Source organism: Calonectris borealis, chromosome 15 (genome assembly GCF_964195595.1).
Source record: "Calonectris borealis chromosome 15, bCalBor7.hap1.2, whole genome shotgun sequence".
Taxonomy (NCBI): Eukaryota; Metazoa; Chordata; class Aves; order Procellariiformes; family Procellariidae; genus Calonectris; species Calonectris borealis.
This window is the reverse complement of record NC_134326.1, coordinates 10,980,489-11,003,591: the sequence shown is the minus strand read 5'-3', so window position 1 is coordinate 11,003,591 and position 23,103 is coordinate 10,980,489. Positions and strand designations below refer to the sequence as shown.

The 23,103-nt window shown below is 61.8% G+C and overlaps 1 protein-coding gene across 1 annotated transcript in view; it reads left to right on the top strand.

Moving 5' to 3' along the window:
- Nucleotides 1–23,103, top strand: part of PPARGC1B (PPARG coactivator 1 beta) — a 57,452-nt gene that overhangs the window by 13,859 nt on the left and 20,490 nt on the right. Inside the window, 1 exon segment of the mRNA XM_075164184.1 lies at nt 22,020–22,193. Within this exon segment, the coding sequence (XP_075020285.1) occupies nt 22,020–22,193 (174 nt within the window).

Here is a 23,103-nt window from a genome sequence, read left to right as displayed (position 1 = left end):
CCTGGCTGAGCAGGGCGCAGGGCTGGGAGCCCTTGGGGCGATGGCTACGAAGGAGCAGATTCAGCAATGCCTCTGGCGATGCAGCAGCATTTCACGGCTGTCACAGCCTGGGCTGAGCCAGCCCCCGTCTCTAGGCCATGTTTTTTTTTGTGATGATGCAAGGCAGGAAGGTGCCTGGTACCGGCGCTGCTGGGGCTGCTCCATTTATATATAGCTGACCCACTTGCTGAGCGGGGGCTGCCGGCCCCTCCTGGTGCCGCGCTTGGGGGTGCGTGCGTGCACCGGGGCTGCGAGGGGCTGCACCAGCATCGGCCCGAGAGCACAGGGCTGCGGGTGCCTGGGCTGCGGATTCCTGGGCTGCAGTTGCCTGCAGCCTTGCTCCATGGAAGGACTGCAGGAACTCTCCGCTCGCAGGCTGCAGCTGTGCTGCCTGCCACTCAGGGGGCACGGGCTCTGTAGCCTGCCTGCTTCCTCAGCACCCCTCGCAGCCTCACCCACCCACTGGCACTCTGGATCCCCCAGGGAAGGGAGAGCCGCCGGTGCCCCAGCAGAGACGGGAGCGGGCAGGAATTGCTGCTGGAGGGACCAGCCTGGCTGTGCCTGGGCTGAGGCAGGATCCCAGCCCCGGGCAGGGCTCAAGCCCCCATCCCGAGAGGCAGCCCCACATCCCGTGGGGTTCGCCTGCCTCCCAGCCATCCCCTCCCCTCCAGCCAGGCCTGGGTGTTGGGTGCTCAACAGGCTGGCGGTTTGGGTGCTGGAGCCGCCACGTCGCTGCTAGCCACAGGTCTGTGTGAGCGGGGGGGGTGTGTGTGCATGCACCGGTGAGGCAGGAGCTGCAGCACACCTGCCAGGCCAGCTCCTGCCACGCGTGCATAGCCGAGCATGCCCTGTGCTGGCGCTGCCAGCGTGCACCGTGTCCCGCTGCCCATCCTGCCCTGCCCACTCCAGGAGGGGGGCTCCGAGCCAGTGAGCAGGCGGGAGCGCTGGGGTGGCTGGGACGGGGTGGCAGAGGCGCAGGTACCTGGTCACTGGGGAGCTGTGCTGCTCCTCGGGGCTCACATCGTCTCAAAGGCACAGGCTGGTGCGGTGCGGTGGCCCCCCAGGCTCGAGTTCCCGCGGGGGACAGGGCCCAGCAGAGTAGGTGGCAAGAGGAGAATGGGCTGTAAGTGGGGAGGACGTCACGTTCCCTTGGGCCAGAGGACCCAGGAGATAAGGGAGCAATAACCCACCAAAATCCATGCCTGGACCACTCTGAGCACAAATCTTGCATCCCCTCTCCTGCTTGGTACTGGTGGGGCTGTCTTGATCTCCCCCCAGCCCCAGCTCACGCCTCCAGCTGCCTGCTGCCGCTTGTGGTGGGTGCTGCTGGTGTACGAGGGGCTTGGGGGAACCCTTGGAAAGCACTGGGCTGCCAAAGCAGTGCCTCTCGGTGCCAAGCACCTGGGAGCCAGCCGCTTCCCCAGGACGGGAAGGAGATAAAAAGAAAATCTCTTTCAAAGTGTGGCTGGTGGGACGCCCCGCCACGTGATAGCCATGGCGCGCAGGTCACCCGGGCGAGGGAAGGAGGCGGCGTTCATACTCCAAAGTCTGCACCCGCGTGGGCCTCGGCTGGTTTCTTGGAGGAAACGGGGTGCATGGCTGCCTGCCCGTGCCGTGGCCCTCCTGGTCACGGGCAGGCATGGGGTGAAGTGGGAAGGGCCGACCCCTTCTGGGTGGGCTCGTACTGCTGCTCCTGTGGAAGGGGGTCAGCCAAGTGGACTGTGGTTTGGTAGGAGAGGAGCTGGGAGCCCCCAGAGGCAGCAATTGTCCGAGCTGCCCCAGGCGGCTGCACAGAGCCATCTCCCGTGCTGCCCCATCAGTTTTCTGCCCTCGAGCCCAGCCCTCGGGGCAGAGCATGGCGGAGGTGCCAGCAGGTGTAGGGACAGGGTCTGGTGCCGAATCGCCCATCACACGAGGCTGCAGATGACAGCATGCCTGAGCTCTCACCCACAGCGAGCTGCTCCGCGGCAGGACGCCGGTGCTGGCACGGGGAAGGTGGGTGCCATAAGAGCCAGGGACACGGCAGCGGGTGGCATGGGAGCATGGCAGGGTGGCCCTGGAGAGACTGCGGGACTCAACCCCGTTAACCCCGTTAATCAGGGCGCCCGGCCAGGATGCTTTCCCAAAAAGAGCTGCCGTCCACGCGTAGTTGCCTCTGACAGGCTAGAGGGGACGTGGTGTTCCCATCCGATGGCCTCCTGAGGTCCCTTTGGCTGGGTGTTTTCAGAGCTGTTGTGGTTGGCACACCTGGAGAAAGGCAAGTCCCCAAGGTAGGTCAAAGCAAAATGCTTGCTGCGGAAAGGGAAATTAATTATAGGTGCTTTGCTGCACTCCAAGCAACTGCAAAGGCTGATGTTTCTCCTGTTGGCCCATAAACTAATTGCAATGACAAAACCTCAACAAAAGCAACGCTCTTAAATGCTTTCTTAATTAATAATTCTCAATAATTACTTGACGTCAATGACCAATAAACATTTCGGAGAAGGGAAGTTGCTGTTAAGTGCCCAATACCTTTGCTCCTCCAGTTGCTGCGCCTGGGTTCCTGATGAATCCCACAGAAAAGTGCAGGGAAGGCCAAGCCCCATGTTTTTAAAGGAAAACATTAAGCGGGAAAAAAGTGATTATTCACGTGCATGTCCGCAGGGAAAAGAGGAGGGAAACCAAGCAACTGCTCAGCTCTGCTGCTCCCCGCTGAGCAGCTAGCAAGGGATGGCAATGCCGATGGGCAGGCGCCCCGAGGGGTGGCACCCATGGGTGCCCCTTTCCTGCCCCTCCCGGTGGCGTGCTTTCCTGGGGACAGCATGAGGGGGAGGGCACTTGCCCAGGGAGCCCGTGTTCAAGGGGTCTTCAAGGCCCTGCTGAGCGTCCTGCACCCATGGAGGGTCACCTCCCTCCCGCAGGCATCTGCCATGTGCCTCTTCCTCCTCCTCCTCTTCCTCCTCCTCCTCCTCCTCTTCTTTCCCACGGCCTGTCTGAGGGCAGCATCTCCCGTCTCGGCACTGCCAGACCTGAAAGCATCACCAGCTGCATTTTATCGGGTGGGAGTCGGGGGGACCGCGGTCCATCTGTTAAGCGGAGCCTTGGGAAACCTGCCATTCGTCCTCACCGCAGTGCTCCTGGCTGCAGCACAGTGCTGGGAGAGTTAATGTCCTCCTCCTCCTCCTCCTCCTCCTCCTCCTCTCGGCTTCACAGCCATCTTAAAATCGCTGGAGCCGGAGCTCTGCAGTCCCTGTTACCACTCCTTTTACAGTATGGGCCGGCCGGCTGGCCAGGGAGCCCAGTCGGCTCCTCCATCCGTCCGACTCCTTTCCTTCTTTGGATGTCCCCTGCGCTCGCTGCCCAGCACTGCCTCCCTTCCACAGGACCTGTGCCCCTGGCGAGGGGCGATGGCCGGGGCGAGGGGCTGCCTGGGGCCGGGCGGGGGCAGCGGGCACGGGGTGCGATTTTTGCAGAGGTTTCTCCAGGACGGCGCTGGGTGTCTGCCAAGATGGATGCCAGCCGGCTCCCGGGCACGGTTAGCACTTAACGAGTCCTTTATAGCTGCAAATCCCTTGGCGGGTGTTAGCAAAGTCCTCCTGCGGGGAAAGGTGGGAGCGGGTCACTGTCGTTAGCTGGAGGGTGAGGAGGGTGGCACAGCCAGGGGACGTGAGCTGTTTGGGATGAAGGAGCCTGTTGCAGAGCATCCCATCAGGGATGGGGACAGGGCTCCTTCCAGCAGGACAGCAGCAAAGCCTCACCCGGCACATGTCACCATGCAAAATAAGCTGCGGTCCTGGGGGGGGGGCAAAAGCAGTGATGCCACGGGAGGCCCCCCCAGCCCGGAGAGCTGCAGGCAGGGAGGGCAGAGCTGCAGGCAGGGCGGGCAGAGCTGCAGGCAGGCAGGCTCTGTTCCCCTCTGAGCTCTTCCCCCATCTGCCACCCCTCACATCTGGCCTCGGGGGTCCCGGGGGTGTTTGCTGGCGGCCGTGGGAGAGTTGCTGGAGCATGCGCTGCTGTTGTCCTGACAGACAGACAGACGGCTGCGGCGGCGGCTCTCTGTCCATCAGGACAACAGCAGCGCATGCTCCTGGCTCTGCATCCCCAGTGCTCCGTGGCCTGTTACCCAAATACCAGCTACTGCCCAAGGGTTTATGCCCCCCATGAGCCTGGGGAAAGCAGGGGAAAGGCCTCTGGGGCCGAGGGGGGAGGCAGAAGCAGGGCGTCCGTGTGTCTCCTCTCTGCTGCTGCAGCAGATGTCAGCACAGGGAGGAGGAGGTCATCCAGCGATCACGTTTGGGGTTTTTTTGCATTGCTGTAAGTCTTTGTGCATAGGATGGTCCCTGAGCAGGAAACGAGGGGAGAAGGGGGAGCAGCCCCAAAGGCACAGGGAGGTCTCTGATGTGCTCTTGCCTCGTGAGCCCAGACATTCTCCCAAAAGAAGGTCTGGCTGAGGAACGTAGCATGGGACTGGCCAGCTCACCCCAAGCACGGGGATGCAGTGAGGCTTGGACTGCTTCAGGTTTCCCCACGTTCCAAAAACATGAAGATTGGTTGGAAGATGGTGAGATTTGGGGGGAAAGGGTCAAAACGTGTCCCTCATCTCTGGTCCCCAAGTGGGGACTGAATGGGAATTTCAAGATTTGGGAGCATCCCATTGTATCCAGGGTTGGGCTGAGGGATGTTCGTGGGCACGGGACTCCCGTGGGCTTGCAGAGCCCCAGCTCCCTCCCTGCCATGCTGCTGCGGGTCCCTGTGGGCCACTGGCAGCGACAGTCTCACTGCAGCCCCCACGGCAGCGGGGACACTCCCTGGGGGCCGAGGACCCGTCAGTCGGAGGGTGGCTTTTTCCGCTGCCCTGCATGAGCCCCACGCCTTGTCCTGCCTGTCCCCGCATGGGGACGGCAGCCTGGGGTGTGAGCATCCCTTGTGTCTGGGGGCCTCGGGCTGTTTCTGCAGCCGCCCAGCTCAGCTTCCAGCCAGCAGCTGAGATGCTCAGGAGCAGGGGGAGTCACCTCTGCCCCTGCCCGGGGATGCTCGGGGTGCCTGCATCGCACCCTCCCCATGCCCGTGATGGGGGTGTGTGCGGCAGGAGCGTGTGCAATGGGCGGGTGTGCAATGGGTAGGCATGCTGCGGGAGGGTGTGCGATGGGCGGGTGTGCATGGGAGGGTGTGCGATGGGCGGGTGTGCATGGGAGGGTGTGCGATGGGCGGGTGTGCAGTGGGAAGGTGTGCGATGGGCGGGAGTGCTGTGCGGCAGCTTCCTGGTCCCCATGTGAGCGGTGGCACAGGCACAGCGGGCACCATGGCTGCCTTTGCTGCTACCACCACGTGATCCGATTCACCCAGAGGAGCGTACGCTGCTGGCCTGGCTGCCAGTGGGATGAGGCAGCCCCCAGCAGACCCCCGCCACTCTGTGAGACCCTTGGGTCGTCCCAATACTGGGGTGTGTGGGGTGCAGGACTGGCGATCCTGTGGGTGCCATGGGCCCTGGGTCCAGCTGCTCTCCAGCAGGGATGATTAATGGGTTAACGCCTTCCCTCCCGCCACTTCCCAGCCTCCCGCTTGGCCAGTGGGGTGGCTGTGGGGGAAAGGCCGGGTGGGCTGGGGAGCCGGAGGGCTGTTTGCTTTGGCTGGTGCTGCGGCCGTGGGGCAGGAGCCGTGGCCGAGGCTGGCAGTGCTGGCAGCGGGGCACCCTGGCCACCCGGGGAGCAGGTGTCCCAGCGTGAACCGGCCAGCCGGGAGCGCCGGCGGCAGGAGGCAGGATGCCTGGAGTTCCCGTCCTGCTTGGCCCTGTCTCAATGGGACTCAGCGCCAAGAGCGGGGGGGATGGCTGCTGTGAGCAGCCAGCAGCGCCTCGTCCCAGCCTGGCTTCCCAGACATGCGGGGGTAGGGGCTGACTTGCAGTGCATCCCCTTTTTTTTACCCATTTTTCTCAGATGCAGTGATGGAGGCAGCAAACACACAGCCTGGGGCTTGATGGCACCCACTGGAACATGGCTCCTTGCCCCTCCTGCCTCTTGCACGGGGCCCCTGCTCCGATGTCCCACCAGAGGGCAGTGGGAAAGGTCCTGGGAGCTTGCTCTGCCCAGGCAGGAGGCTTGCGGGCAGCTCACACCAGCCCTGCCTCTCCTGGGATGGCTCTGACGGGGTCGTGGGCTGGGTCAGTCCTGGGGTTTTAGCAGGAGCAGCTTTAGGGTCCCACCCAGTCCCACCCCCTCAAATACTCCCCTGCGGGAGCTCAGGCGAAGGGGCCACGCAGCTTGGCCCGGGGTGGGGAGGCTGCGCGGGGCAGTGTGGGGTCAGCTCTCAGGAACGGTGCCGCAGCATGGCAGCTCGCAGCCGCGTGTGAGTGTGGGCGGCAGCCAGCAGTGTTTTACAGCATCCCGGGCTTCACCCCTCTTGTTCCTGCCTGTGCCTTGGCCCCGTGGCAGCTGCCTTCATACCATGTCCCAGAGCTGAGCCTGGTGGGATTTTGCGCTATCTCGGGCATGCAGGATGCAGTCTCCATCCCCCCCTGCCTGCCCTGCCCCGAGCATCGACCCCTTCCCCCCCAGCACCGCATTTCCCATCGGTGAAGCAGATCTCTCAGGAAAAAACCTTGGCAAGGCGTCATGGAGGTCCCCAGCAAATTTTGGGGCATGTCTCCTTCCCTCTGTGTGCAACAGAGGGGCAAATCCTGGTGTGATCTGAGTGTTTGGCAGAAACTCTCACCCCAGGGAGACAGTGATCACAGCGGGGTCGAGCGCTGCATCCGTGGCTGTTCTGGGCAAGGAAGCATGCCTGTGTTTCATCAGCAGGGAAGGAACAGGAAAGCCGTGCTCTTGGCTAGCATCCTTCACTGGGTGGCCTGTGTACCGCGGCTGCCCTCGCCAGGAGCAGGGGGAATCCCTTCCCACCCCAGCAGGACCTGCTCGTGCCAACGCATCTCTAAACCCCTCCGGTATGCAGAGTGGGGGATTCAGATCCTCAGCATTTCACCAGCAAACCAGCCCCATTTCTCAGGAGACACCCAGGGAGAAGGCTCACGGTCTATTTTATGCTTTGCATCCTGTTTAAGCCAATGTCAGCTTCTGCACTGGATGTGTATGGGCAATCCCCGGCTGCGGGCAAGGGGGAGCGTCAGTGCAGCCCCCCGGCTCCTCTTGCACCAAATCCAGCAGCCGGCAGGGTAATAAATGAGGAGTCTATATTTAGATGCAGCGTCTGGAGAAGCGTCACAGCGTTGCCAGCGGGTTTTACTATTCAGTGCAGGCAGGTTTCCCTGCTTCTCCAGCTTGATGCCACCTTTGTGGAGGGGCTCGTCAAGGACATCCAGCACCAGCTGGAAAAACACCCCAAACAGAAAAACTGACACCCGCGACAAGAGCTTGGCACCCGCCGAGAGATGGGTAGAGCGGAACATCCTAGGGAGCCTCGGAAGGAGCTGGCTCAGGGCCCGTTTGGTTTGGCAAAGGCCTTATTTTGTTGCACAGAAGTTTGTAGTAAAGAAACATGTTGCAGGGATGGAACCATCTCTTGTGCCACCCCAGCCTGGTGTCAGCTCTGCTCCCAGCACTGCCGTTGGTGCAGCCAGGCCGGCGTCTCTCTTCTCCGTGTGCGGGGCTGACTGATTCCTCTCCCTTTTCCAAGGAGCGGTACAAAGGCTGGCTCTGCAGCACTTCTCCCTCTCTGCATTCCCACCTGGGCTCCCTGGGTCGGACACCGTCCGTGGCGGGAGCCCCGCAGCCCTGGTGCAGGCGGGCAGCTGGCTTCATCCGACTTCATCCCGCATTTCAGCACTGCATCAGCTGTCACCCCGTGGAGCTGCTAATCCATGCAGTGCCTAAAGCACCGGCAGCAGCCCGGCTGCCCCGGCTGTGCCGCTGGAGCTGCTGGGAGCAGCTGGGGGTGGTTAGGGAACATTTCCCTGCCAGAGCCAGGGCTGCTGGGCCCCCGCTGACTCAATCGGCGGCATACGAAGTTCCTGGCAATCCATGTTGAAATTTAAGGAGAGGCCGAAGCGTTGTGCAAAGGAGGAAAAGCCCTGCGCAGAGCCGAGCTGCGGGTTTCCTGCCCTCCCAGAGTGTGAGGGTGGTACTGGCTTGGGAAGGATGAGGTTTGCATGAGGATGCCTGGTGCTCGGATCCGGGGTTTTTCCCCCGTTTTGCAACGTGTCGGAGGCTGTTTGGAGCAGATGCTCTCCACGCACTGGCTCCTCTCCCCTCCTAGCCGGGGGAGAGTTTCTCCAGGCAAAGCCAAACACTGAGCCATTGCCATGAGGCGTGAGTGTGGCTGAGCCAGGCGGTGACAGACATGGTGACCAGCTCTGCCAGAGGCCTCCTTTGTGGCTCACAGCACCTTGACTGTTTTTTCCCCTCACCCCTCCAAATTTTGATCGCAGCAGGTCGCAGGGAGCAGTTTCCTTGGGTTCCTGCATCCCACCAAGGATGCAGGCAGGGTGGGAAATCTCAGCACGTCCACAGTGCTGGGCAAAACTCTCTAGCAATGGGGCAAACAGCCCCTTCCCCACCTCCGCTGCACCCTGGGGCTTGCACGGCTCCCTGCTCCCAGACAGGCACGATGGGTGTCGTGTCGGTACGAGCTGCTCACGGACAACCTTTCCTCTGGTTGCCCGTCGTGCACAGTGTGCTTCGGCAGTACCGGGACACTTGAGGACACCTCAAGGACTGTGAAACCTGCTGACGGGGCTGGTTCACAGCTGCGCTGGGGGATAACAGCGTGCCGTGCCGGGGGACGGCGAGCCCCCATGCCTGCCCCCACCTCCCGGGGCACCCCAGGGAGGGAAAGCCCCTTGCTGGCGGCAGGCATGGCGTGTTCAGCGTGGGGACAGAGGCAGCTGCCCGCGGGGGACTGGCAGCTGTTTTGGGAGGAGGAGGAGGAAGGCACCTGACTGCCAGGCAGCAGTCCAACTAGTTGAAACAGCTCCCGTTGCGGTTTGCATAACCAAGCACGGCCCAGCCGGGTCTGGGGACGCGCGGCTCCACCCGGTCGCCCACGGCTGGAAACCGCGCTCGCAGCGGAGCGCTGGATGGAGAGGCCGAGGGGTTTGCTTGCGGTGTGCCGTGCCTGCGCTGCCCGGGGCTTGGAGGTGCAGGGGTGGCTCGTTCCCCTCCCGCAGCAGCAGGAAGGTGTGAAGCCAGCTTCACCTGTGGGCTCAGCGTGGGTGGACCGGGCAGGGCTCTCCTGCCAGTGCCGTGCATGAGCACGGCCGGGGGGCTCGCTGCCCTGCCTCGCTGCCGCTGCCCAGCTGGAGCCGTGGTGCTCCCCTCCAAGGCGACATTGGAGGCTCTGCCCAAGGACACCTGGCTGCAGTCCCACCCCGCAGCCCCCGACACGGGGAGAAAAGGCAGCCGAGAGAGACGGATGGCCGCCGTGGAGCGGGGAGATGGACGGGATAAAAGCGAAGCACAGAGGCGGCGGCTTACATGACTGGGGAGCCGCTGCCAGGCACTGGGACCATTTAAAGTGTACGAAGGTGGCACACCAAGCCCTGTGTGGGGATCTGGGCCCATCTGGGACATGGTGCTGCCAGGGCAGAGGTGGCCTCCCACCCCCCAGAGGGGACCCTCAGTTCTGATGCTCCCGACCCTGAGGTGGATGCAGGGTCAGGCCAGTTCCTGGGCACTGTTGGATCCAGATTTCAAATCTGGATTTCAAGCCAGCCTGCCCGAGGTCTCTGGCTTTAGGTCGATCTCTGGATTAGCTGGGGTCAAAAATAGGGGGGGGACAAGGCTTGGGAGCAGCCAAGCTCAGGGCAGGATTGTGAGGAAGCTGGTGCAAGACACGGAGCGGGTAAGAGGGTCTGGTTTAAGCATAGGAAGTCATGTTTGTGGGCTTCACCCCCGCTGGTTTGGGGGGAAGGAAAGAGGGGTCACAGCCCCGAGCTAGACCCCACTTGGGGAGCGGCCAGACCCCACCTGGGCGTGCAGCTCCCGCACGCCCCGCTGGAGCCTGTCAGGCTGGGGTTTTGGGGAGGGGAAAGGTGTGGTCCCTCGCAGGGGGGAATTTGGAATAGTGTGAAGCTTTGTGCATGTGGGGGATCGCCCGGGTTTGCATGTGCTCCTGAAGGAGCGTTTTGCCCTTGGAGGGATTTGTCTATCTGGAGATCTCGGAGCAGTTTCTTTCCGGGGTGAGTCAGTTGTTTGTGGGGCGGGGGAAACGGGAGCGCCTGGTCCCGATGCCGGGGAAAGCTTGGAGGAGCAGCCGGGTTGGCAGCGCCGGCTCCAGGCTGTGGCTCCCAGAAATACTCCCTGCAGAGCCAAAAAGCAGGGACAGAGCCCCAACCCCAGGTCCCCGGGGGCAGGTGGCCTGGCTGGGACACCCGCTGCTTCCTGGGGACACCAGCAGTGCTCCGGTGCCGACCCAGGCACGGCAAAGCCTTGTGCCGGTTGGTGTAGCACTGGGAAATCCCCAGGCCAAACAGGTTGTGCTAGTGAAAGTGCAGCGGGCGCTGGCAGCGCCTGCACGGCAGCCCCAGAGGTGCTGCGCAGGGATCACACCTCCGCCATCCACCTTGTGAGCCGTGTACATAGCTCGTGGTCACGGGACCTGCTGTAACCTGCTCTCATTTCACCTTCCCGTGCCTCAGTTTCCCCACTGTGATAACTGGAATAGTATCAATACTGTTGAGCAGTTAATACCGGTGATTTCCTAGCACTGATGATGCCCACCTGGAAAATACCCAGCTCCTTGGCATCCCCCTTTGCCACCACTTTTATAGGTGGTTTCAGTCACCGAAGGGGTGATGTGGCTGTGCTGGCTCTGCATTTTTGGGGTGCTGGGGCTGGCACAGTCCTGCCTGGGAGAGCCCAAGATGCAGCAGCACCCACGCTGTGCCTGCCCACCGGTGCCCAGGCACCCCCGTTCTCCTCGTGCCGGCTTTCCCGGGGAGCGCAGGCAGAGCTGTGCCGGAGCGGAGCCAAGCGGTGACCACGCCGGGTGGTGATGCATCTCCTCCGGCCAGGCCACCTCCAGGCGCTGTGCAGAAAATGGGTGGCAATTTAATCAGGGAGACTGCAGCGCCCGGCTGATGGGCCTAGCAGGAGGCGGGAGAGCAGGGGGCCCCCGATTCAAGGGAGGGGGGACCCCTCTCCTTGCTCTCGCAGGGTGCCCTGGTGATGGGGAGCAGCGAGGTGCGGGCAGCAGGCCACACCATGGGGTGCCAGGGCCTCGTGCAGGGCAGCAGGCGGGAGCCGGCGCGGGCAGCGCTGCCCGTTCCCCTGCAGCAGGGGGAGGCAGCGAGGGGTGGCCGGCAGCGCCCGCCTGGCGCTTCCACCCCCAGCAGGATATGGGCCCGGGCACGTGTGGACAGGCCTGGCACGAGGGTATTGACAGATCCGAGCTGTTTTGCCCTTTCCACGGTGGTTTTCATCCTTTGGGGCCTCGCGCCTCCAGCTGAAAACTTCATTTTTCACGTGGGAGCTGGGCACAGCGGGGGGCTCCCCAAAGCCCCCCCGGCAGGAGGGTCAGCACAGCCAGTGTCTGGCAGGAGAAAGGGTCCGTTGAGGGTCACAGTGGGTCGGGTTTGGTGATGGTGCCCTGACGCCCGGCACCACGGCGCGTACTGGAGCGTGCCTGTGGCAACAGAGCGTCGGGGCTGGACCCGCTGGGAGGTCAGGCTAATGCGGGAAGATCCTCCTTGCGCCTTCTTAACCCCAGCTTGAACCTTCCCCATTTCCCGCCTCGTCCTAATTAGCGCTAAGACGCTGCTGGCAGCGCGGACAGCACAGAACAGTGCAGGGCACCGCGTCGTCTTCTGTGGCAGGGGAGGCGGGGAGGCCTTTTGGTACAAAACCCGCAGGCAGGCAGGCGGGAGAGATGCTTTCCTCCCTCCCCTGCCTGCCACCTCCCTGGCAGAAGGGACTGGGAACGCTCCCAGCGGGGGACAGGCTGCCCGGGCAGTCCCTGCTCTGCGCGGGAGCAACGCCGAGGTGCAAAAAGGTGCCTGCGGCTCGGGGAGGTGAAGAGCATCCTGCAGATGATGGCCACAGAGCTGCAGAGGGATAACACCGGGCTGTGGTGTCCGGCAGGCAGCAGGTTCTCTTCACCGGCTTTTCACACGTGTATGTAAAGGGGCAGGATTAGGGCTGGCTTTAACCTCAGCTCCCGTTTCACGGCCGCAGAGCTGCTGACACGGAGCGCCAGAATGTGCCGGGAATTACAGCCTCCCCCGCCGAGCGCGGCAGAGCCAGGCTGCGTGCCGAGCCGCTGTCTCCCGCTAGCTGCCACCCAGAAAGCCCTGTGTTTGGTGTCCTGAGCCAGGGGAGGAGGATATTTCAGTAATGATAGTTCACCCCAAGCTGGCCTTCCCTCCCCTGTCATTTCACAGCCTCAAGGCGGCAACCCCAGAGCTGGCAGCACCGCAGGGCGAGTGGCTCCGGTGCAACCGAGAGCCCGCCCCGCCGGCACGCTCGCTCCCTGCCACCTGCCTGTGGACCCCGAAAGCCTCCTGGCTTCCCCACGTTGCCTGTGGCAGTCCCCGGGAGTAGTTCAGGGATTCCCAGGACCACAGGCTGCAGTTGTGGCTCCTGGCAAAGCCAAGGGGAGCTTTCCAAGCACAACACCATGGAAGATCCGGAGGCTGTGGCTGTGGGTAGGGAGCACGGCTGAGGTTGGGCTCGCCTGGGCAGCCTGGGCAGCTCTGGAGCTGGAGCGGAAACCCGACGTGGCATGACACGGTGATGTCTACCACGCTCCCTGCAGGCAGCGGCTCTGCTTTCCTCCTTGTGCTGCTGCAGGTTCAACCTCACTCGCAGTGTGGGGAGCTGGAGGGACAGTTGCTCACTGCCTCCTGGCAGGGATTTGCTCATGCAGCCAGATGAGAGGGGTGAAGAGCTGCCGGTGCCAGGGTGAACAGTGCCCACGGAGCTGAACTGGTGCTAGCTGGGAAGGGCTGTGCCACAGGAGGATGTTTGCAATATCCGCTGGACAGAAAGGGCCTCATGGAGCCCCATCAGCCCGTGAGCTGGTGACCAAACCTCCAAAGGGGCTGGTGGCTGGAGCAGGGCAGGGGCAGGGCTGCTCCTCCTCCGGCTCCTGCAGCCACCCTGACCCCAGGGGAGCCTCCTCGCTGGCGTCCCTCTGCCCACAGCCGTCATGTGGCTGCTGGCGCCAGGACATCAGAAGAGGAAGGTCTGAAAATAATCGCCCCCTCATGTTTTCCTTTCAAAAGGAGGGAGTTGCCATCATGGGGAATTTTTGTGATCGGCAGAGCTGGCTAATAGTCAGCTCCTCGGTGAGTCAGGCGCTTGCCCCCTCCCATGGCACAGCCTGGCTCTCTGTGCTGCCAGCCTGGCTGGAGTTCGGGGGCTCCCCCGCTCCCGGGGCTCCCCAGCCTTGGGGGGAGCCGTGGGGCCACAGCGTTTCCTGCCACCCCAGCTGTGGGTCTGCGAGTGGAAGCAGTCCTGAGCGTTTCGGGGTCTTGATGCCCCCACTGCCCTCAGCCACGGCCCCCACTGCTCCCTGTCCCACCGGGCACCTTCTGTGCGGAGCCTCTCGAGGTTGCAGGGCTTGTGCCACCTCTTGCTCCATCCTTTCCCCACGCAGGCTGTGCTGCCTCGCTGGAGAAATGCTGCGGCGAGGAGGCGAGCGTCGTGCTGGAGCTCCTGCCCGTGCCTCTCTCCCCACGGCCAGGGGATCGCATGGCAGGGCTGGAGACCTCCTGGGCATTTCAATTCCCACTGTGCTTTTGTACCCGGCTCAGCACACGCCGGTTGCTGTCTGTTGGTCCTGTTTAGTTTTGGGGCAGATAACAAGGAATTTCTTAGAAAACACCACCAGGCCCGTGCCCTGCCTGGCTGATGTCATCGAGCAGTTCCAGCTCCGCTGCTTGCAGCAGCACCCCTCGGTGACTGGGGCAAGGCTGGCGAGAGCCGCTGGCACGTGCATATTTGTGGGTGCTGCTCTCTGCTGTGCCGGGGTCAGTGGGTGGTGGGCTGGCTGCTGGCAGGGGTGGCATGGGGTGCTGCTGTTTGGCTTGAGGGGCGCAGAATAAAGCTGTCACACTTCTCTTGCAATGGGAGACACTGTTATCAGCATGCTGTGTGTGCCCCAGCGCGCTGGTACTGCTCAGACAGCCCTCTGCCTGGCAGACCGTATCCCAGGGACGTGGCAGCGGCAGCAGCCGGCGCGGCACAGCGCTTGGCAGCAGCCACAGTCGGCAGGTGCTGTTTCCATTAGCCGGTGTTGAGAGAGGAGCGTCCCTCTTTGGGAAAGGCCCGTTCACCGCTGCATCTACCTGCTGTCCCCTCTCCTTTCACGGGGCAAAACAACCATCGGTTCTCCTTTTCTGCCCTTGCCTGGTGCTTGGTGGTGCTGCCCAGCGGCAGCGGTGCCGGAGGATGACGGCAGTGGGGAGGTGCTTCGGGCTCTGTGCAGGGCGGCTGGGGCTGTGCGGGGTCTCCCCGGCTCTGCCGCAGCACCGGCGGGTCCTGCAACCCTGTGCTGGCCCGTCCCGGAGCTCAGGCAGAAATAAAGTGGACTCTGTAATTTGGAGCTCAAATAAACGGCTGCCGAGTATAGTATGAACATGCAGTTCTGTAACCTGTGATATACTTTGCTGCTGCCCTTCTTCCTAAACCTGACACACCTTTGTTTAAAGTGTTCTAGCAGAGCGTTGTTTATTCAGGGCATTATTACCAGTATCTCAGGCTCCTTTTTTCTATCCTGTGACTCAGGGATAGTTTAGTGCAATTTCTTCCATCTTTCTTCCATATCAAAGATATCCTGGCAAGTTCGTGTTTATTGTTTGCAGTTAATGTTTAATATTTCCTATTACTGGCATCTCATGGTTGATCTTAATTACACCCTTCTAATGTAAGACAAAAGTCAGCGAGCGAGACCGTGTTCACTTGGGCTCAGAGCCTGGCACTGAGCACCCCTTGTGCTGCTGGTGCTGCTGGGCCGGGTACCTGGTGCTGCCTGCACCCCTGCCTGCTCTGCACTTCACGGGAGGGCGGCTGCTCCACGTGCGCCGGTGCAGGGCGTCCGGTGTGGGGCCCGGCACTGCCGCGCTGGCTCCCACGTGCCGCGGCAATGCGGACAAGCAGCAGTTGGTTTTGAGCAGCTCAAGTGGAAGAAAGGATCAACCTGCTATTTATTTTGTCCAGGCTTTAAATGCTTGTGCTGGTTTTTCCTCTTGCTGGCTGGGCTGAATCGTTAAAACAGATTAGTAGAAATTAAACAAAATTAAAAATCAACAGAGCGCAGAGGGTGAAATGCCCTGCTCCTAGCAGGACGGCGAGGTGTTGCACACCTCTGTGCCGACCTGGGAGCCTGGGAGATTCCTGTGCTCCTTTTCCCCCAAAACTGGGGAGCTGGATGAGGGAGCAGCAGCTTGCTGCTGCGCAGCCCTGCCTCGGCACTCCTCGTGCCTCCCTCCGCCGTGTCACGTCGGTGTGTTTGCAGGCAGGGTCCCCTCTGCCTTCGCTGCCTCCCAAGGAGGGACCGCTCGCCCTCCGCTTTGGGGCTCTCAGGCTATAAATATCGGGGGGTGGCGAGGGGTGGCTGGGCCAAGGCACAACCCGACACCACCTCTCCCTCATTCACAGTGACATTTTGTCAAATGCCAGTGGGGAGGGGGGTTGCTTATCTGCTGGCACACGCTCCGGTGACCTTCACAGCTCTGGCCAGGTGCCTCCTTGCTGTATTTACACTTATTTATAGCTCTCTCCTCCATCCCCACCTCTGCCCTCCTCCCTGGTATTGGAGGGGGGCTGCCCACCCCATGCGGATCCCTCTGGGCCGGGAGGGCTGGAAGGGAGCTGGCATGTCCTTGGGGATGATAAGGGGCTGGCAGCACCCAGCTTCGCCCCCCCAGGGTGCTGGTGGCCTGACCGCCTGGGGACCGCATCCCCTGGGAGCCACAGGGACAGCAGGGTGCACCCCAGGGGCAGATGGGGCTGGGTTTGGCCCCAGCATGGGTCGCGGTGGCTTCGTGCACCCATCGCCTCCCCACTCTGGTGCTGGGGCGGCCCGGGAGGGTGCTGGGGGTCTGCAGGTGCCTGTCCCTGCCTGCCTGGGTGGGGTTCCCACCTGCCTGCAGCAGCTAGCGGGGCGGGCGGCTGTGCCCACCGCTGCACCAGCCAGCCCGCTGCCGCCTGCCTGGGGAAGAGTTCGTCCCAGTGAAACAGCTGCAGGGTGCCCGTCTCCCTGCGTGGCTGTAATCCCGGTTTCAAGCAGTCTGTAATTACAGATTTCCCTGATAAGCCCGGATGGCTCTCTCCAAAACCCCTGCCCAAGAATTTTCTTTCCTTTTTAGAGACAAGCCTGGGGTGAGGGTGAGGAGGGGGAAACTCCCCGGCCGGCTGCGAACGCGGGCACCGGGAGCCGGCGCTGCCCGTGCCGCCGAGGGAGGGCTGGCAGGAGCCATCACTTCATGTTCTCGGCATTTCTCACCTTCTGCTGGTTTGGGTCTCAGCCTAAATGCTACTGGCTAATTTGGGGCTCTGTCTCCAGCGCCTGTGGATGTATATTTATCCCTTAATGCTTTGGGAGGCACTCGGCTGTGGGAAGGGAGGAGGCTCTGTGCGGGGCTGAGTCACCACTTCGGCTCCTCGGCGAGGAGATGGGCTGCCTGCTTCTGTCTGGTTCCTTCAGCCCCTCCGAGGAGCTGCTGCTTTCCTTCCTTTTTTCCATACAGCAAAGTGGCATGTGAGCAACAAGGCAATTGCAAAGCATCCTGGGGCCCTGTATGCAGGCGGCAATGCAAATCTGGCCTCCCAGGCTTAAACAGGATTAAGTTCCCGTGAAGGCGCTGCGCCCGTCCAGCAGCGCTTTCGCGCCGGCAGACTTCAGAAGCTGAAACTTTTGCAGCCTCACTAAGCATGAGCACAACGCGTGTGCCGTCGCCCGGCGCGCTCGGAGCCTCGCTGCAAAATACTTGGCCACAACTTCAAGGGGCTGGAGCCAGGGGTTTTGCAGATAAGGGAGATTTCTACTGGTGCTGTTGTTGGGGGTGTGACAGAGGAGAGGACCTGCAGGTCTCTTTGTCATGGTCACTGCCCCGTCCCCAGCCCGTCTGAGCCAGTTAAGCACCGCAGGCAACGGCCAGCTGAGCTCTCTTGCTTGCCCTAGTTTAGGTTGCTATTGCCTGGCAGCAGGGCTGCGGTTCCTCCAAGACGGTGTCTGGAGGCGGCATCGCCCCTTTGCTGCTTTCCCAGGCTTGCCGCAGGGAAGGCAAAACCCGAAAGCAACAGCATTTGCCTGAAGGCTGCTGAACGCCGGGTGGCAGGTGCCTGTTTTCAGGCTGGCAGGCAGGAGGGCCGTGCGCTGCCTGCTCCCCGGGCAAGCTGGCTGCACACACGTGGAGCCAAGGTCTGTTCTTGCTGGGCTCGCTGGGTACAGCTGCCCCTGGGAGCCAGCAGCCCGGCCCCAGCCGGCCTCTCCAGCCCCGCTGACCAGGCGGGTTTAGTCTGAGGAGCCCAAGCTGACTCTGAAAAAGAGGAAAACATTTCCTGTCTCGTTAATCCAATATTTGAATTAAAGCTGGGCTTGGAGAGGAACCTCATGTCTCTGCAGAGATAAGACCTCAGATGCTCCCGCACCAGAGTTAACGCTGCTCCAAAGCAAGAGAAAGACCTGAAAGGGGAAATGTCCCACCCGCCGTCCCCACGACGTTGGGAGCCAGCACTGAGCTGTGCCCAATGGGGCATCCTTGGATGTGGCTCCAGCCAGTGGCTGCCCTCACTCTGCTGCAGGTCCAGCCCAGGACACATGCCAGAGCTGCTGGGGACGCTAGAGATGGTTGCCCACATCAGCCACCCTCACGATCAGATAGGGAGATGGAGCTAACCCCCATGCCAGCTCCTTGTCCCACTCCGCCTTGCCACTGCCCCGGGAAGGGCAAAGATCGGGGGCTTTGCAAAGAGACGGGGAGTCGAAGCAGCAGGTGGGTGCAGTCCCCAGAGCACCTGGGAGCTCTTCCATTCGCAGCCCCAGGAGACAAAGGGATGCTAACCAAGGAGCCAGCAGCAGCTCTCAGTCTGATTTGCTCGCCTTGGGTTTCCAGGAGAAGGCATAGCGCAGGCTGGGGAGGAGCCGGTCCCTCCTCACCCGCAGTGCTTAGGGAGAGGCCCCGCTGGTACTTGTCTGGAAACGTTTAGGTGCAGCCGAGCCTCCCCGGGACAGGCGAGTTGGCGAGGTGACCTCTGGACGTCCTTGACTGCCAGTTTGGAGACTGTCCCTTGCGCTTTCTTGCTATTGCCGGCTCCGCCGTGGTGGACGTGGTCGGTGGGGCTGGCAGCGGGGCGGTGCAGCCGTGGCGGGCGCAGAGCCCTCCTGCTCTCCAGGCTGTCCCTGGCACGCACAGCACGGCTGCTGCTGGATCCGGCCAGCCTCGGCAGGGGCATGAAACGAGCACAAACCCTCAGTGCGAGGGTCTCTGCCGGCCTCCCGGGGCAACCCCTGCTCCCATGATTGAAGTTATAAGCCCCTCACAGCAGGGAAGGGCTGTCTGAGCTCAGCAGTAAATGAATAAAAACGTTAATGCTCTGTCCTCCCAGCAAGCAAAGCCTCTGCAGAGGCAAAGCTCCTTGCAACACGCAAGCGAGTATCAGCTGCCTCTTCGTCCTGTAATTGTGATTGCGTTTCTGCTAGGGCTGAGGTCAGAGTTGGTTCATGCTTTAAAGAAAGCCGAGGAGGACATCTCTGAATGGAGGCTGTTCTCCCAAACGCCCTCCACCTTTTAGCTTTGGCTTTCAGGTGCTGCTGCCCGCGCGGTGCTGCTGCGGAGTGCTCCTACTGCCGGGGGGATGCCCAGGCTCGGGCTCCTGCTCCCCCAGAGGATGTAGGTCTGTGGCACGGGGGCACGTGCATAGCTGCCTGGGCATCCCTCTCCCCCAGAGCAGGGATTCATCAGACAAGTTGCAACGAGCCGCCGGCAGCTTTCTGGTTGCAGCCACGCTGCAGCGCGCACGGGCCAGGTGTCTGGGCTGGAGGATGCCTCTGAATTTTTGAGCATGTCTCCATGGGTGTTTGCTGGCTGCACACCAAGAACCCATGGCTGATCTTCCTACAAACTCCCAAGTAAAATTAGAACAAAAGTTCACTCCTCTCCCAAGGCAGCAGGAAATGCAAAGGGTGGGAAAAGGGAAAGTCAGAGCAGATGAGGTCCAGTGCCCACAGGCAGCCTCCCCATCACTGCCACCCCCTGCCCGGGCCGGGGGCTGGGTCCTTCCCCACCCCTGCAGCCAGCCCAGAGGGGCTCTGCTCTCAGCACTCGGTGCTGGGTTAGCAGTGCTCGGAGTGATGGATTCCCTCCAGAGATTCAAGTCCTCGGTGGCTGGGCCGGTTAGATGACCCTTTCTAGCAGAGGGGGCTGGCTAGAGCCGCAGCTTCGCGCTGGGATGCCCTGCCAGGTGCCGGTGTGGGCAGCCATGCTGAGCAAAGGCTCTCCCCGCTTTTTCCGAGGAGGAGGGGGACCGACGCAGGCAGAGCTGAGTTTTTGGGCACTCCTGACCTGTGTTAGCCAGGAACCTGGGAGCATCTGCTACCAACGACTGCCTCGGGACGGGTGCACGCAGCGTGGCAGTGCCGGGGCACTCCTGCCTCTGGGGTGCCCAGGGAGGGCAGCTCAGCAGCATTGGATTGCAGGAGTTTATTTTTACCCAGCCCTGTTGCCAATGGGGACATGTCACATCTGTGGAGTTGATCAAAAGACGTCCCGAGCACTGGTGTCAGCTGCTCCTTGTGATCTCAGCACCAGGATCTTTTCCCTTGTGGCATATCAAAAGGAGCAGGAGAATTTGACTGCTTTACTATTTTTAATTGAACGCGCACACACACACACAGAGACACACGTATATGTATGTATGTATGGCTTTTCTAAAAATAAAAGCCTGTCCCTCTGTTCCCATGGGAAGATTTGGGGAGAAGGGGGAGCCAAAGTTGTTGCAAGACTTTTTCTGGAGCAGGCGCAAGAGCGGTGGCAGGAAAGCAGGGACAAGCCACAGCAGGTAAGGGACACATCTGAAAGGCCAAAAGATATCTGATCCCAGAGCAGCCCAGGGTGCCCCTGAGCAGAGAGGACAGGAGAGCTGGGGGAAAGGTAACATCTGTGTCCCCCAGAGCTGGCAGTGATGAGGACGGGGACCCTTGACATGTGCTCTGACCACCTGGGGAGCAAAGGTTTTTGCAGGGCAGGTTTGAAGAGCCTTTGGGGGCCTATGAGGGGTATCCGGATCCCGGAGCCGTTCAGAGGGTTGCATAGACGTTTTTTTGTGCCCGATATACTTGGCGGCACCACACTCGTGGACATCTACCTGATACACCTCCCTCCAGGGAGGAGGAGATGGAGGGCAGGGCGGACGGAGGATACTGGGCAGAGCATCCCCCCAGCACAGGGGCAGCTCCCCGGCCCCCTGTGGGGTTTGCCCACACCAACGGGGCTGGGGCAGCATCAGCAGCTCCCCGCAGCCCCCAGCCCTGCTGCGGCCGTGGGGACAGCTGGTACGGCAGTCCACTGCTGGGACACGGCACTGGCTGGCTATCGGGCTGTGAAGCCGCTCTCTCCTGCCCTTGCTGCATCCTCCAAACCGCTCACCCTTTCCTTGCTACCCCGGGAGGGAACGGGGCAGAAAGCAGGTGAGAAATGCAAAATGGGGGGGATGTGCACAGGAGCGTCCTTTGGTGTGGCACAGGGTATCCTAAACTCGGTGGGGAGCACTGTCACACAGGCTCCTCAGCTTATGGGAACACGATCAATAATCCCAGATTATCCCAATTAAAAGAGAAGAGAAAGAGAGGAACACTGTCTTTTCCATTCCTGCAGCTCAGTTTGAAATCCCTTTTCCTTCCCGTTGAGTGTCAGAGGAGACCCTTCCTGGGCACTTCAGGAGGCGAGGTCGCCGTGTTCTCCTGCCCCTGCAGCCCCTCTCATGTGCTCAGATGTTTGCCTGCTCCAAAATCCATTTGCTCTGTAAATAAATGTGCTTCCCTCATCACCAGAAAACTCCCCCCCAGGCAACCAATACCGGGAGGAGTCGCACCAGACCTTTCCCCTCCGCGTTTGAACCTGGGCATTGGGGGCAAAACCAAGCATGACCCGAGGGCTCGGTGCAGGCAGCGAGCGGCAGTGCGGGCAGGGCCATGCCGGTGCCAGCCCTCGCTCCCGTGGGTGCTGGGTGCAGCCGCAGAGCTTTGTGGCCGGGCAGCAGCTGGGAGCCAGGCAGAAGCCGGGCAGGTCCCAGCTGCTTTCTGTGGTTGAATGGAGATTTTTAGCTCGGTTCCTGGAGCTCGCATCACCCCGTGTGCACCTGGACATCGATTCGTTTCCATGTCGTTTTCCTCATCCTGCGTGTGCGATGCGGGGCCCAGGGTCTGTATTGCCTTGGCGGTGCCTTAGGACGTGCAGGACATGCAGCTTCCCCAGAGGTTCAGTGCCATGTGGCAGGGACGGGGACGGGGTACGCAGCAGCCACGCTGACCGGGCGTGAGGCCGCCCACCGGAGCCTGGTCCCGTGTGTTGCTCTCTCATGTGTGCCCAAGTCTCTTGCCTCGCTCTGTTATCGCTGATCCCCAGGGCAGCTGGATAACCCTGGTTGTCACCTTAGGGCACCAAAGGCAGGAATGGCTTCGGTTTCCCCTAAGAGCACCAGCAGCTGCTTTACTGCAGTCTGGGTGGCTGTGCTGTGCTTTGAGCTTCTGCTCGCCGGAGGGGACGAGGCTCTTCCCATGCAGATGCTGCCACAGCGTGGGACACAAGAGGGGGGGTTTGGTGGCAGTTGTGGGGCAGTTTTCAGTAACCAGCGGTGCCAGCGCCAGGCTGTGCAAACTGATTTGCAAGATGTGCAGTGAAGAGGTGCTCTCTGTGCTCTCCACTGCCGTGTAATTGCTCCTGGAGCCACTTGCCAAAGCTGATTCAAAAGAGGGTCTGAGTAATGGTCTTGAGCGGAGGCAACGGCACGCGGGGAGACCAGCCTTCTCCGCAGGTGGTTGCTGCCGCCTGTTGCTGCCTGCCCCTCTGGCATGGTGACGGGCTCACCCCCTTTCTCTTCTCTCCCCAGTACGAGGTGTCTGGCGAGGAGCACCTCTACTCCGACTTCCCTGAGATTGATTTGTCTCAGCTGGATGCCAGCGACTTCGACTCGGCCGGCTGCTTCAGCGAGCTGCAGTGGTGCGGGGAGCACTCGGAGACCGACTCCAGCCAGTACAGCACCGACGACTCCGAGCTCTTCCAGGTACCCCCTGGAAGGGGGCACAGGGGACCCGAGGATGGAGGCAGGGGGAGGGCAGGAGATGGGGAGAAGGAGGGAGGAAGGAGGGGTCCCACACAACTATTAATAGCTCCTCCCCAGCTGATCAGTGCTCCATTAGTTTGCGCGCCGGCTATAAATGGAGCAAGCAGAGTAAGGCTAATGAGGAGGTGGACGAGCAGAGGAGGGCTGCTGAGCCAGCCCTCCTGTGATGTATTATTAAAAGGGAATTACAGCTGGTGCACAGCACGTCCCATTGGATTCCCAGGATGGCAGGGTGTGCCGGGGCGGCAGCGCGGGGGTCTCAGGGCTGTGGCTTGGGGCAGGTATATTCATTTCCCAGGAGCAGAAAGCAGCCGCTTCCCCCAGCTCTCCAGCTCTGGCATCCTCCCCGTGTTTGGGGCTGGGGTCCCTCTGGCAGAGGGCGGCTGGTTTCTCTCCTCCCCTTTGTGCTGGGATGGCCCCATCGCAGTGCCGGCACCTGGGACCACGCGGTACAAAGCGGTGCCAGGGCAGAGGATGTTCTCGGCACTGGCAGGGCTGCTCCTTGTCCCTCGGCATGTTTTTGCCTCTTCTTGTGGAAGAGCTGAGCATCTCGCAGAGCTGTGGTGCCGGGGCAGGGCTGTGAGCACAGCGCAGGCAGGTTGGAGGCAGGGAGCTGCAGAGGCTACCGGGGGCAGAGCAGGCTGGGCAGCCCGCTTGCCTTTCCCAAAGCTCATGCCATGCCCTGGATGTGCCCTGTCCTTGGGCGCTGGGGTTGCCGTGCCCTCCTGAGCAGCACCCAGGCCCTTACCCCCTCGGACAAGGACGTTGCGACCCACTGGTGCCCACTAGTCACCAACTCTGGGTGACATTTTGGGAGGGAGGAGGATTTGTATTTAAACAAGGGGGGGGG